Raw genomic sequence first — 15,962 nt, 5'->3', positions numbered from 1 at the left:
AATGTATTTTGGGGTGTCATTCCACATATACACATGTCATGTGTGAGAAATTTATCTTTTAGTGACAACGTTGTGTAAAAAAAAAAAATTAAAAAAAAAAATTGTAATTTTCACAAAACTTGTGGCAAAATATAAAATATTCCATGGACTCACCATGCCTCTCAGCAAACAGCTTGGGGTGTCTACTTTCCAAAATGGGGTCATTTGGGGGGGTTTTGTGGTATCTTGACATTTCAGGGCCTCCTAAACCGTTAGAGGTAGTGAGAAAATGCAATGAAAAATGTACGCCCTTTGAAATTCTGATGGTGGTGATTTGTTTTTGGGGACCCCTACACAGCTAGGCTCCCAAAAAGTCCCACATATGTGGTATCCCTGTACTCAGGAGAAGCAGCAGAATATATTTTGGGGTGTAATTACACATATACCCATGGCATGTGTGAGCAATATATCATTTCAATGACAACTTTGTGTAAAAAAAAAAAAAAATTTTTTTTAGTCATTTTTCAAACACCTGTGACAAAAAAATGAAATATTCAATGAGCTCAACATGCCTGTCAGGACATTCCTTAGGATGTCTACTTTCCAAAAAGTGGTAGTTTGGGGGGGTTTTGTACTGCCCCGCCATTTTAGCACTTCATGAAATGAGATTGGCAGTCAGAAATTAAAGCTGCGTAAATTTCACTATTTACACCATAGTTTGTAGACGCTATAACTTTTGCGCAAACCAATAAAAATACGCTCATTGATTTTTTTTTTGTCAAAGACATGTAGCTAAATATATTTTGGCAAAAAAAAATGACATAAATTGAGTATATTGGATATTTTTTAAAAGACAAAGTTGAAAATGTCATTTTTTTGCAAAATTTTCGCTCTTTTTTTATTAATATCGCAAAAAATAAAAAGCGCAGAGGCGATCAAATACCACCAAAAGAAAGCTCTGTTTGTGAGAAAAAAAGGACGTAAATTTCGTTTAGGTACAGCATTGCATGACCGAGCAATTATCAGTTAAAGTCACGAAGTGCCAAGTTGAAAAAAGGGGTCTGGTCTTTAAGCTGCAAAATCCTCCGGTGGGAAAGTGGTTAATTTACAGATGAGGGATGTCACTGTGCTCATTGGGACCTTCAATGTTCCAGAAATGTTTCTGTACCCTTCCCCAGATCTGTGCCTCCATACAATCCTGTCTCAGAGGTCTACAGACAATTCCTTGGACATCATGGCTTGGTTATTGCTCTGACGTGCACTGCTAACTGTAGGACCTTATATAGACAGGTGTGTGCCTTTCCAAATCATGTCCAGTCAACTGATCTTACCACAGGTTGACTCCAATCAAGTTGTAGAAACATCTCAAGCATGACCAGTGGAAACAGGATGCACCTGAGCTCAATTTTGAGTGTCATGGCAAAAGCTGTGAATACTTATGTACATTGAATTGCTTCCTTTCTTATTTTTAATAAATTTGCAAATATATTAAACAACCTTCTTTCATATTGTCACTATGGGCTATTGTTTGTAGAATTTTGAGGAAAATAATGAATTTAAATAATTGCGGAATAAAGCTGTAACATAACAAAATGTAAAAAAAGTGAAGCGCTGTGAATAATTTCCGGATGCACTGTAACACCAACATGTCAGAAAACATACAAAAAAAATTCAAAAACAGAATCACTGAGTTGGAAGAAGGATCACCCCCAATATGTCAGTATTTTTTTGGACCACATTTTGTTTTAAAAAAAAGCCTTTCGTCTGTTGGGATGTCTCTACTAACTTTGCACGTCTAGACTTTGCAATATTTGCCTACTCTTCTTTGCAGAACTGCTTAAGTTCAGTTAAACATGATGGTCACCGTTTGTGGGGCTGCAGTCCTTAAAGTCATTCCACTGATTTTCAATGGGGTTTAAGTCTGAACTCTGACTAAGCCATGCAAGGACATTCACCTTTTTCTCCTCCAACAACTTGACAATTTTCTGGCAGAGGGCAGCAGATTTTCCTCAAGAATATGACGGTATTTTGCCTCATCCATTTTTCTTCTATCCTGACAAGTGCCCCAGTCCCTGCTGCAGAGAGACACCCCCATAACAGGATATTTCCACCTCCATGCTTTTTTGTAGCAATGCTGTTATTTGGAAGGTTAGTATATCGTTTGGTGTTGAGGCCAAAAAATTTAATTTTAGTCTCATAGGCCATATGGAAAAAGGTGTTATGGTCAGATGAGACTAAAATTGAATTATTTGGCCTCAACAGCAAATGATATGTCTGGCGGAAATCCAGCCCCACTGCCTCAATGCAACCCCCATGTTGAGAGCATGTGGCCTGGTATGATTCGGGGGGGCACTCGCTCGTTGTCCCCCCTTTCCTGACCTGCTGGGTTGCTCGGATAGATGGATTATGGGGGGGACCACATGCCGTTTTCTTTTATTTTTTTATTTTGGCGTGAGGTTTCCCCTAAAATCCTTACCAGACCCAAAGGGTCTTGACTTCCCCTCTCTGTATGTTGTGCATTACTATCTCCTGACTCCCCCCCCCTCCCCCGTACACTCTGCTCCAAACCACATACTCCCTACCTCACCACTCTGTATAATGTGCTGTAAAATATATACAATTGACCCGCCCCATTCTGTATGTTATGTACTCTGTTACATATAGCAGAATGTCCTAGTCTGTACAGTTTGCTGTATTCTATATACTCCATGCAGGGCCGGTGCTAGACTATTTTACGCCCTAGGCAAGACCAGCTACATGCACCCCCCCCCCCCTAAAAACAATAAAATAAAATAAAAAGGGATGGGTTTAAAAACTCCTCTATGTCATATTCAGTGACCCTGATCTGATGGTTCCTCCATGTATGCTTTCATACCCAGTGACCCCCATATTCCTCCATGTCACACCTGGGGACCCTGATGTCCCCCTATGTCACACCCAGGGACCCTAATGTTTTCCCATGTCACATCCTGAGACCCCAATATTCCTCCATGTCGTGCTGTCATACCCAGTGACCCCAATGTTCCTCTATGTCACACCAGGTGCCCCTGATGCTCCTCCATGTCATACCCGGAGACCCTGATGTTTTTCCATGTCACACCTGGGGACCCTGATGTTGCTCCGTGTCACACCTGGGGACCATGATGTTCCTCCATGTCACACCTGGGGACCTAAATCCCCCATGACATACCAAGGGGGTCACAATTCCTAATTGCACACCTGGTGACCCCAAACTCCTGTTACACTCGTGACCCCTATCCCCCATGTCATACCTTTATGACTCCGATTCCCCATGGCACACCTGGTGACCCCAATTCTCTTTCACACCAGGGATCCTCCATGTCACACCCAGGGACCCTGATCCCCTGTTCTGGGAACACTCACTGGGCAGTATGAAGAAAGTGGCCCACACTCTGCCTTCCTTCACTGTGATCCTCATAAATTCCTTCTCCCAGGATGCTCCTCTCCTGGACCACAGTGCTCACCACAGCTCCAACTGGCTCCTGGTGGAGGGAGAAGCAGCAGTCAGAGAGCTCCGCACATCCTTCATCACCAACCTCCTCCGACCATTCCGGTACCTTGTGGCTTCCGCTCCAGTAAAGGTGCCGCCCTCCAGTGCCGAGCTCCGGCCCAGGTTCAGCTCTCCTCCGCTCCCTGCTTAACACTGACCCAGGGAAATGAACAGCTGCCCACCAGCTCAGTGTAGAGAGTCACGTCCTGCCCAAGGTTTAGGCCGCTCAGCTCCAGATGAAGAGGATCATTATGCAGGTAGCGGTGGGCTCCCTTTCTGCCTCTTGCGGCCCCCCCAACAATGGTGGAAATCCAGGGCCTGGTAGTTCCGCCATTGCCCCAGACACCTGGCATCTTCCTCTGTCCCGTCTTCCTCCCCTACTGCCGCACCTCCCCTCAGTTCACAAGGATCATTCATGATGGAGAGAGAATGCTGAATCTTGGCTGCGCCCCTAGGTGGCAATGCGCCCTAGGCGGCTACCTAGTTTGCCTAGTGGAAGCACCGGCCCTGACTCCATGCCACTTTGTACATACACTTTGCTGTACTTTATATATTCCATCACACTAATCATCATTGTATAATTTATTTATAGTAAACCACACTACTAGGATTTTTGTTTTTTTACGATTTAGCAATTGCACCCTATTCAAAGAACTGGCAAACATTTTCCTTTGTGTAAACTTACTATATCTGTTACTACTGAGGATTTGAATATCTTTTAAAACCAAGCTCCAAGCAGATATATCAAAACACCAGAAAATGTAGTTGTGTATTTTTTTAAAAGTAATAAAATGCACTTTACACACAACTAGCATAAGGACCTGAATCCATCTTGTTCAGTAGCATTGATTCTAGAAAGAGAAGGACCAAAGCAAGGAAAGAGTTGGGCATGCACATACTGTATTCTTATAAGAAACGTGTCACAGGGAGGAGAGAGCAGAGGGAAGAGGGTTAGTGGCTTATCAGTATACAGTAAACCCCCCTCCATTGCGGGGGTTACGTTCCGGACCCAGCTGCGAAAAGTGAAAATCCGCGAAATAGAAAAACCCTATTAAAATGCATTGTAGGCATGTTTTTTTACTGTCACCGTACGTGTAAAAGCATTTTAAGGTCTTTAAACACACTTTTAAAACAATAGAAACTCATTTAAACACATAAAAGATACTGAGAGACATAGCAAGAGCTATGGAAAACACAAAAATATTTAATCTTTAATGATTTATATAGTAAAATAACATTACAAAAAAAACCGCAATATACCGGGACCGCAAAAACTGAACCGCAATGGAGCGGGGGTTTACTGTAATGCTATTCTTACACTTTCCAAGGCTATACCACTGTATTCCTTTACTTTGACAGAGAAAGTGGTGTCATTGGCTTTATGGTGCCCTATGGCAGGGATGTACACATTGCAAAAGTGACTGGACAGAACTATACATTTTATGTATGTTTGTACTCAGGGGTGGCCCAAGACATTGTGCTGCCTGGGTCCAAGAATTAAATGCTGCCCCCCATCCCCCAAAAAAATAAAAAATCAGGCCCACCAAAAGGCTCCCCACATCCATTATTTTATATCATGATAAATAAAACTAATATTAAATTTATCAGGAAGTTAGATTTACATGCAACAGCTCCTTGTCTATATGCAAAATCATCTGACATACCATTATGTTCAATTCCAAACCACAAACTCTTTATTTTGTTTGTCTAAATGTCTGACGTCATTGCGCACACCAAAATCATGTGAGGGACATTCCCCGGAGGATACGCTCTGCCTCCTCATACTCATCAGATTGCACTACAGGCAGCAGTATGAGATGGGGAAATGCCGCCTGTAACGCGCCGCAAACTGATGACACACAAAACTGCTGGAAAAAAATCTTGGGTGTCAATTTGTTGCCCCTCTCAAAGTTCTGCCTGGGTCCAGCCCTGTTTGTACTGTTGTTCTTTGCTGATTTTGAACTCCAGGCAAGCACACTAGGGTGTCAACAGTACTGCCAATATATGAAACAATATTTTATTATCAACAGTACAGACTATGTTAAATGATGGTTTTTCAATGCTTGAAATCCTCTTATGTGGGCTGCATGTCCGTGATGACCTCTACAGCAGCTTTTAGGGAAAATAATTGTCAGTGTCTGATTACTTCTGCAGTCTCTGGCCCTCTTAGAAACAGATCCACCCTCAAGTCCCCTTGAGTTGAAGTTAATGTAATCTTCTTTTTGCTTACTACAACTGGGGATCAGTAATTCTTCCGTCTTATTTTTTATTGCCTTTATGTTTATAACAAACTGTTAGAGATTTAAAGTTCAGATGTTTTCGACCATCTGGATATTCTGTCAGAAGTAAATTGAAAATTGATGCTGTTGTCTTCACCAAGTTAGCATGTCTTCACCATGTTACCCAACGGAAAAAGGAGAACTATACAGTATGTTCGTTTTTGGAAACCTTCATTTACATTTGATATACAGTATCAATCACAACAGGAAGCTATCTTTGAAGTTGATGGATTAGTAGGAAAAAAAAGCCACAAGAAAGCATCAGATCTTAGGGGTGTTCTATTTAAGGCTTGACATAATATTGACATGGCCAAGATTGCTGATGTAGAGTTTCTGCAAGAAATAATTGTGTGTTATAGACGTTTTCAACATGTTTTTTTTTTTTTTACAGACCGTGTAGTTCTTCATGTCCTGTAGATTATATATAATGTCGTGACCTTTTAATATTTAAAGGGCAACTCCACTTTCGTAGGAACAAAATAGCAAATTAAAAAATAAATAATAATATAACATCAACAATTACAACACGGGTCATATTGTATTTTAATGTTACCTTAACCACTTGCCGACTGCCTAACGACGATTTACGTCGGCAGTCAGCCCCTCACAGGCAAAGTGACGTAGTACTACGTCGCTAGCCTGTGAGGCTCTAGAGAGCGAGCACGCTCACGGACCCCCCCCCCCCCCCGCGTGAGTGACCGGCGGACCCGATGTCCGCCGGTCACTCGCGATCGTCGGTTACACTGGGAGCAAGGAAGGCGGCTAATGTAAACAAAGCCGCCTGTCATTCTCCCCTGTGTAACAGCACAGATCATACGGTCCTGCTATGTAGAACCGTAGATCTGTGCTGTTACATCACAAGCCACATCCAATCACAGTTAGAATCACGCCCCTAGGGACACACTTAACCCCTTCTTCTCAAATAAAGTTAACCCCTTCCCTGCCAGTGTAATTTTTACAGTAACAGTGCATATGTATAGCACTGATTACTGTAGTAATGTCACTGGTACCCCCAAAAGTGTCAAAAATGTCAGTCAAGGGTCCGATCTGTCCGCCGCAATGTCGCAGTCCCGCAAAAAAATTCACAAATCGCCGACATTACTCGTAGAAAAAAAAAACAATAAAAATGACAAAAATCTTTCCCTTAGTTAGTAAGCGCAATAACTTTTGCGCAAACCAATCAAAATCCGCTTTTTGCGATTTTTTTTTTAACCAAACATATGTAGCAGAAAACAAATTGGCCTAAAATGTTAAAAAATTTAGATTTTTACATTTTTTTTGGGGAATTTCATATAAAAAAATGTGAAAAATATTGTTATTTTTGCAAAATTGTCGCTCTTTTTTTGTTTATAGCGCATGATCAAAAAATCGCACAGGTGATCAAATACCACCAAAAGAAAGCTCTGTTTGTGGGAAAAAAAGGACGTCAAATTCGTTTGGGTACAGCGTCGGACGACCGCGCAATTGTCCGGTAAAGTCACTCAGTGCCGAATCGCAAAATAGGCCCTGGTCAGGAAGGGGGTAAAATCTTCCAGGGCTTAAGTGGTTAATATGCAGCTCTGGAATTTTCTGTAGAATGCAGTGCAATATGGCAATTTGGAGGTGTTCTGCACGCAGATGGTAAAGGGGTTAATTCATACTGTCGGTCTCCAAAAGCAGAACTCGTTTGTCACATCATCCTAAGTATACAAAGACATATGGGTGGTAATATTTCTTTCCACCAATAAGGGGTACTTCCCCAAAACTATACATCCATAAGTGGACCCCCCCTGTATGTATACAAACTAATGCACAGCACATGATCAGGACATGACAATTAATACTTATATTGATACTCTTCTGTATGATAACTAAACAGGGAAGTAGCAGGGTAAGGGTTAGGGAGCAGTCTACCAATTATCACTCACTACTAGGATTCCTCCAGCTATCCTACAAGCTAGAACCCCTGTGTTAATCACTCTTCCCACTGTCCCCCACACCCACACCCACACACCACAAATGATAGCCTGCCACTACCCAACAGTTTGTCTGCAGACTGGTCTGCTGGGACACCACACACACGCAGATCTCCGTCTGGTTTACAATCTGCATGCAATCTGCTAACACACAGTGCAATTGCATACAGATTGGCATGTAGCATAGACCAAGCAATTAGGCACTAAAATGCAACAATCTCTCCAGAGATATGAGTCTTAGCTTAGTACACAGAAGTCACTTATTCATTTTATAATTTAATATCCTGAAAGTGGGCAGTGCATAAAATAAATATACAAAGCAAAAGGAGCTACAAAAATACAAAAAGATAAGAAGACACACAATTGGCAATTTGTTATGAAAATAAAAAGGGATAAAAACAGAAATAAACTTTACCGAAGCTTATCCCTTGTTAGAAGCATACCGGAAACCGTGTGGGGACTCCCCAGTTCAGAACTGGCTTCATGGAAGAACCCTATTCCAATGTTAACCAGCAGCAGGAATATCACACACTGAGATGCAAAATAATATTCTTAATTTATTAAAATAGCCAGCAAGAACAAGTCCTATTTTGAAAAGTTTTGCGCTACTCACAGTGCTCTTTTAAATAAATAGGAAAACTCAACCACCCATAGAATTATAGGGAAGGAAGAGAGAATTGGGTTGGGGATTTTTCAGGTGCCAATAATCAGATAAATGATTTAAAATATACAAAATGTAATAGTTGAATTGTATTAGAATGAAAAAACAAAAAAGGACAAAAAATTGAAAGACATACAATAATAAAATCAATTTCTGAGCTGCATGTATAATCAATTCATATGCAAAATATGTGTATTGATATCACGGAGTAGCAATCCCGACATGTTTCACCAAAATGGTTTCCTCAGGGGATAATCTCTGGGCTACTTCAGTGATGAGACAGGTAGAAAATCTTTTTCAATGTATTGTACCATACATTAGGTTAGTTATAAGCGGATCAAGGAGCACGTTCACAGGGTTAATAGGTCAACTATTTTATGCCTGAGTATCCTTCGGTATACAGTTTCGGAAGGAATACAGGAATATCAGCAAATCCAGAATATCTAGATTTGCAACTTAAAAATAGGAGGATTTATTCCCCAGGGTTGAGTATAACTTAGTTCACTGTATAAACTGAACTTCCGTACACGGATGTCCTGGCTGCAGCTCTCTGTCCCCTGATTTATACACTGAACTAAGTTATACCCAACCCTGGGGAATACTGTAAATCCTCCTATACTTAAGTTGCAAATCTAGATATTCTGGATTTGCTGATATTCCTGTATTCCTTCCGAAAATGTATACCGAAGGATACATTGGCATAAAATAGTTGACCTATTAACCCTGTGAACGCGCTCCTTGATCCGCTTATAACTAACCTAATGTATGGTACAATACATTGAAAAAGATTTTCTACCTGTTTCATCACCGAAGTATCCCAGAAATTATCCCCTGAGGAAGCTGTTTTGGTGATGAAACATGTCGGGATTGCTACTCCGTGATATCAATACACATATTTTGCATATGAATTGATTATACATGCAGCTCAGAAATTGATTTTAATATTGTATGTCTTTCAATTTTTTGTCCTTTTTTGTTTTTTCATTTTAATACAATTCATCAGTAAATTTTGTATATTTTAAATCATTTATCTGTTTATTGGCACCTGAAAAATCCCCCACGCAATTCTCTCTTCCTTCCCTCCAATTCTATGGGTGGTTGAGTTTTCCTATTTCTTCAATTGGGATGTGGTACCCTTGGGTCCTTTTTCCAGACAAAACTTCCTATATTCTTTCAAACTAAATTTTTTGAGAAAGCTTTGTGCTTAGCATAAAACATGTTAGAATAGAACTAACCTATTTTAAATATAGGAAGAATATTATTTTGCATCCTGCATTCCTGTTGCTGGTACAACCGATTGCATCGATGGAGAAAAGCCAAGCCGACACCTGATATAATTGCAGAGTGTGGAACCTGATCTTGCAAGGAGCATCACGTGAAATATACTGTATGCCAATGCTAATGTTATTGAAGAAAAACTAAACTCTCCCAGTCAAACAAAATAAAGCATGGAGGCATAGATGGATGGTTGAGTTTGCATTGAATATTAGAAATGAATTAAATAGCATTTTCAGTTTGTGGTTCTCAGGTACAGTTGAGTTCCACTTTAGGTCTAATGTAGGCATGCAGGAACATACAAAGCTCATCTCTACTTTTGTGTTTCAGCTGTCCAAGGTCCTTTTCAGGTGGGGCAGACTACGTCCCGATCAGCAAGGGATCCACTCACAGGTCCCCTGTTGATCGGAGCAGAGTAGGAGGATGACACGTCCATGTCAGTTTTTGCAGAGAGTACATGGTCAGAGCCCACTTTGCTCTATGGGCGGCCAAGTGTAAAGGGACTCTGCTGTCCGTTTACACCCGACTACCCTCTGATCCAATGCACCTAAACAGAAGAGGGCATCTCTCTCTCTGTTCTTACCCAGAGGTAGGTGGGTGTAAGTTCATTTACATCCGCAAAAGAAGATCTGGCGCCCACTAAGAAGATGGTGGTGAAATCGGACAGCCTGGATTGTCTCAGCTGCTCGTTAAAAACCTCCATGGGAAGGAGAGTCAATGGCCAAAAAACACACAGAGCAAAAGAGTGCTTAAAGACCGGCTTATAGGTGAAGAAAAACCCAATGGTCAACATTCACTGACTTTAGATGGCCGCCTGGATGGAAAACCTTGCTGTATCACTGTGGCTGCATCTGCGTCCTTGTCAAACAACGGAGAGGGATGACCATGGGTGCCGGTGGAAAGGCAGGGACCTGGATGGAACTCCACTTGGGGGAAACACTAGGTGTACCAAGGACGCCCGATTGGCAGATGGACTGAAGCTGGAGGCTGGAAGGGGAGATAAAAGCTATGTTCCGAGTCCGTGGAATGCACTGGACAGCCGGATGTTGACATGGCGCCCGGTGATGACGTCAATCACAGCGCCAGGAAGCCAGGCAGCAGTCAGAGGAATGAGCAAGCAATGGAGGGCAAGCCAAAACGAGTTGGTCCTGTCACTATTGCAACATGTTTCCCGCGCCTGCGCCTTATCAAGCCTTGTCTGTCTTTAAGTGCTCTTTTGTTCTGTGTGTTGTAAGTTCATTTACAACCGCCTGTCCATAGGGGTGAATGAGTCATCCAATCAGGTCCGTTTTTCAGGTGGACCTGCAATGTGAGATGGGTCCTAATCAATTTTCTTTATTATCATCACTTATTTAAGATAGTCTGGCATTTAAGAAAATAAATAATATTAGAGACAATGATAAAGATGATTACAGCAACAGACTACATATTCCATTCGTATAATTAAATACGCTCCATTTCGAGAGGTACACTGTGCATGTACAAGGCGATTGAAAAAATGGCATTCACATCTGGAGGCCAGATCACTCATTACTCACACTGCATTACAGTGCATTAAGAACATAAAGTACAGTTCCTGATTTGCGGGGTTCTCTGACAAAGGCATATGTGAATTGCAGGGAAGTGAGTTATGTCACTGGTTACTTTATTGAAGCCATATCGCTTCACTCTAATTTTTGCTCAAAATTGGTGATGTATGACATACCATGCTATTCCTTTCTTTTTTGTAACTTTCCACACCTTTTTAAAGATGCCACAATACCAGCCAGAGAGAAGTTTCGGGACTTGTGTGCAAATTTTATACATCGTTAGCTATAAAGACAGTATATAGAAAATAGACATCAGGTCTTAATTTACATTTTGCATCTGTTACAGCAATTAATATAACCACTGTGCTTCCATCCAGGGACTGACAGCCCTTGCAGTTCAAAGTAAAATAAAAGAACTTTCCATATCAGAATGCCTTGGGATTTCCGACATTGGAATTCAGGTAACATAAAACACAATTGTTCTGTGATGTGTTGTATTATCTTTGGTACATTAAAGTGAAACTGTGAGGACAGAACTTTGGGAGTTGCCATTGCGGACTTGAGACGGTCATCCTCATCCTGGGAGTCTCTGGCCAGGAACAAGCCCTGTGTCAGAACACAATATCACAGCAGGGGAGATTGCTTGTGTTAATACAGCGATCTATCAGTTTGAACGACCAAAAAAAAATGTATATTGTCTGCCAGGCTTTAGGGTGTCTTCACTACACTTGATAAGCAGTGGAGAAACCTTTAAGCAATATAATTGTTAATCTGGGGAGAGGCTAGTGTTAGATGCACTAGCAGGTTTACAGTGCCTTAAAAAAAGTATTCATACCCCTAGAAATTGTCCACATTTTGTCATTTTACAACCAAAAACATAAATGTATTTTCTTGGGATTTTTCGTGATAGACCAGCACAAAGTGGCACATAATTGTGAAGTGGAAGGAAAATGATAAATAGTTTTAATTTTCTTTTACAGAAAAATATGTGAAAAGTGTGGCATGCATTTGTATTCAACCCTCTGAGTCAATACTTTGTAGAACCACCTTTCGCTGCAATTATAGCTGCAAGTTTTTTGGGTATGTCTCTACCATATTTGCACATCTAGAGTGACATTTTTGCCCATTTTTCTTAGCAAAATAGCTCAAGCTCTGTCAGATTGGATGGAGAGTGTCTGTGAACAGAAAGTTTCAAGTCTTACCACAGATTATCAATTGGATTTTGGTCTGGACTTTGAATGGGCCATTCTAACACATGCATATGCTTTGATTTAAACCATTTCATTGTAGTTCTGGCTGTATGTTTGGGGTCGTTGTCCTGCTGGAAGGTGAACTTCCGCCCCTGTCTCAAGTCTTTTTCAGACTCTAACAGGTTTTCTTCTAAGATTGCCCTGTATTTGGCTCCATCCATCTTCCCAGTCCCTGCTGAAGAAAAACATCCCCACATCATGATGCTGATACCATCATGTTTCACAGCGGGGATGGTGTGTTCATGGGTGATGTGCAGTGTTGGTTTTCCACCACACAGCGTTTTGCTTTTAGGCCAAAAAGTTCATTTGTGGTCTCATCTGACCAGAGCACCTTCTTCCACATGTGTCCCTCACATGGCTTTTCACAAACTGCAAACGGGACTTCTTATGGGTTTCTTTCAACAATAGCTTTCTTCTTGACACTCTTCCATACAGGACAGATTTGTGGAGTGCACAACTAATAGTTGTCCCCTGGACAGATTCTCCCACCTGAGCTGTTGATCTCTGCAGCTCCTCCAGAGTTACCATAGACCTCTTGGCTGCTTCCCTGATTAATGCTCTCCATGCCCGGCCTGTCAGTTTAGGTGGACGATGAAGAGAGATAACACCGCTCAGGCCAGTCAAAGTCCACAATTCAAGGTGGGTGCTGAACCTCAGCTCGCCACCAGGAGAAGCATTAAAGAAGAAAATGGTCGCACACAACCAGGTAGTGAACAAGCACGTAGCAGTCATGTGAAACACATCTACTCTCCTACCCTGCTATACCTTGTACCACTTATGCGAATAAAGAACTTTTCTTCATTGGATTCCGTGTTGGTGTGCGACCATTTTCTTCTTTCATGCTTAGTTTAGGTGGACGGCCATGTCTTGGTAGCTTTGCAGCTGTGCCCTACTCTTTCCATTTTGAAATGATGGATTGAACAGTGCTCCGTGAGATGTTTAAAGCATGGGATATTTTTTTATAACCTAACCCTGCTTTAAACTTATCCACAGCTTTATCACTGACCTGTCTGGTGTGTTCCTTGGCCTTCGTGATGTTGTTTGTTCATGAAGGTTCTCAAACCTCTGAGGGCTTCACAGAACAGCTGCATTTATACTGAGATTAAATTACACACAGATGGACTTTATTTCCTAATTAGGCGACTTCTGAAGGCAATTGGTTCAACTATATTTTAATTAGGGTATCAGGGTAAAGGGGTGGGGATACAAATGCACACCACACTTTTCAAATATTTATTCGTAAAAAAAATTTGAAAACTATTTATTATTTTCCTTCCACTTCACACTTATGTGCCACTTTTTGTTGGTCGATTACATAAAATCCCAATAAAATATATGTGGAAAATTTCAAGGGGTGTGAATACTTTTTCAAGGCACTGTAGATGGACTTTACTAACATGGATTAAGAGCTGAAAAGGAACAGACTTACTGGCTGTATCACCACATTATAAACAAGGGAAAAGAGCCTAAAAAAACAAAAAAATGAATGCAGACACCACATTTAGGAATTTGTAAACTAAAATATATTACATTTACATTTTAGATAGACTAAAACCTTCCCAAAATGATATGCTGATAGTCGTTAACCACTTCCAGACCACCCTTCAGCGTACAATCACGTACCTGTACATCTTTTTTGTTTCCGGGTCTGGGGCATGCATGAGCATAACCTGCGACCTGCTCCTGCCGTGATTGGACACAGTGGGAGCCAATCATTGGGTTCCGTGGACTTGATGTTCGCTGGCTCCTGGCGATTGTTCCCAAGAGAGGCAAAAAGGCAGTCTGCCTATTTAAACAAGGCAGATCGTCATTCTTTCAGAGGGGAAGATGGGAATTCTGTGTTTCTGCTAAGTAGCAACACAGATCTCTGTCTTCCCCCAGTCAAAGCATCCCCCACACAGTTAGCAAACACTCCCAGGAAACACATTTAACCCTTTGATGGCCCCTGATGTTAACCCCTTCCCTGCCAGTGTCATTAGTACAGTGACAGTGCATTTTCTTTAGCACTGATCACTGTATTAGTGTCACTGGTCCCCAAAAAGTGTCACTAATGCCTCGTACACACGCAACGATTGTTGGCCGTGAATTTTCGGCCAACGTCCGATCGGCCGATTGTCGGCTTGTTAGTATGATGCTTCCGACAACCGACTGCGACTTTTCGGCCGAACAAAATCTGGCGTGCATGCTATAAAATTTTTGTTGGCCGTCAACAGAACGGCCGATTGTTCGTCAGTCAGTACAGTTTTCGGCAGACATAAATCAGATGAGCAAGACTGGGCATGCTCAGAGAAGAAAAAACACACGGAAAGTAAACCAGCACATGACATCACTTCTGAAGTTGGTTGTTGTTGGCCGAAAAAATTTGTGTGCAGTCTAGAGCACATTTCAACCAACACAACAACACTGGACAAAAGACGGCCGATCGGTCGGCCAACAATCGTTGCGTGTGTACGAGGCATTAGTGTCAGATTTGTCTGCCGCAATGTTGCAGTTCTGATAAAAATTGCTGAACGCCGCCATTACTAGTAAAAAAAAAAATTCCATAAATCTTTCCCCTAGTTTGTAGACGTGATAACTTTTGCGCAAACCAATCAATATACACTTATTGGGATTTTTTTTACCAAAAACATGAACCAGAATACATATTGGCCTAAATTGATGAAGAAATGTGATTTTTAAAAATTTTTATTGGGTATGTTTTATAGCAGAAAGTAAAAAATATTGTTTTTTTTTTTCAAAATTGTCGATATTTTTTTGTTTATAGCGCAAAAAATAAAAACGGCAGAGGTGGTCAAATACCACCAAAAGAAATTTCTATTTGTAGGAAAACAAGGATATCAATTTTATTTGGGTGCAGTGTCGCACGACCATGCAATTGTCAGTTAAAGTAACACAGTGCCATATTTAAAAAAAAAAAAGCTTGGTCATAGGGAGGGGAGGGGGGGTAATCCTTCCAGCGCTGAAGTGGTTAAGATGCTTATAAGTTAAATCACTAATTTGATTTTGCTTACTGGAATATTCTTGATGTATTTTACATAACAGAGAATGTGTTGGGGGTGGGGGGTTGTGGAGGGATGAGCAGATATCTCTAGTGGGAGATTTTGCTACTTGGTTCCTTGAGAGCTTTACACATGTGCACACAAAGATTAAATATTTGTTCTATAAACTGCATAGATCAAATGTACAAATGTTGGCCTTTTATGCCAAGCCTCAAGAAATGGGAAAGCAGTTGTACTATGTACACAAAAATGCTGGCAAATAGAAAAAGCTGTGCATTTTATACAATGGAAACATGTTTTTTCTTTGTAAAATTTAGCCTTCAAAATTAGTGGTGGTAATTTCATGGCATTTCACATGCCATACAGCAGTGAGTATAAGTGCAAGGCAAGTATGGAGGAGCCTGTATATACACTATATTACACAAAGTATTGAGACGCCTACCTTTATACGCACATGAACTTTAATGGCATCCCAGTCTTATGGGCCATACACACTATACAATTGACTTTAGATTTTTTTCTTT

At 41.1% G+C, this 15,962-nt stretch overlaps 1 protein-coding gene across 1 annotated transcript in view; it reads left to right on the top strand.

Annotated features, from left to right (window-relative positions):
• FBXL13 (F-box and leucine rich repeat protein 13) overlaps positions 1–15,962 on the top strand; it is a 307,351-nt gene that overhangs the window by 277,737 nt on the left and 13,652 nt on the right. The window contains exon 18 of the mRNA XM_082255154.1: positions 11,567–11,650. Within this exon, the coding sequence (XP_082111280.1) occupies positions 11,567–11,650 (84 nt within the window). The remainder of the gene's footprint in view (positions 1–11,566; positions 11,651–15,962) is intronic.

This window comes from Pelophylax lessonae (genome assembly GCF_965119305.1).
Source record: "Pelophylax lessonae genome assembly, chromosome: 4".
Taxonomy (NCBI): domain Eukaryota; kingdom Metazoa; phylum Chordata; class Amphibia; order Anura; family Ranidae; genus Pelophylax; species Pelophylax lessonae.
Note: the sequence above shows the minus strand (reverse complement) of the source record. Positions and strands in the feature narration are given on the sequence as shown.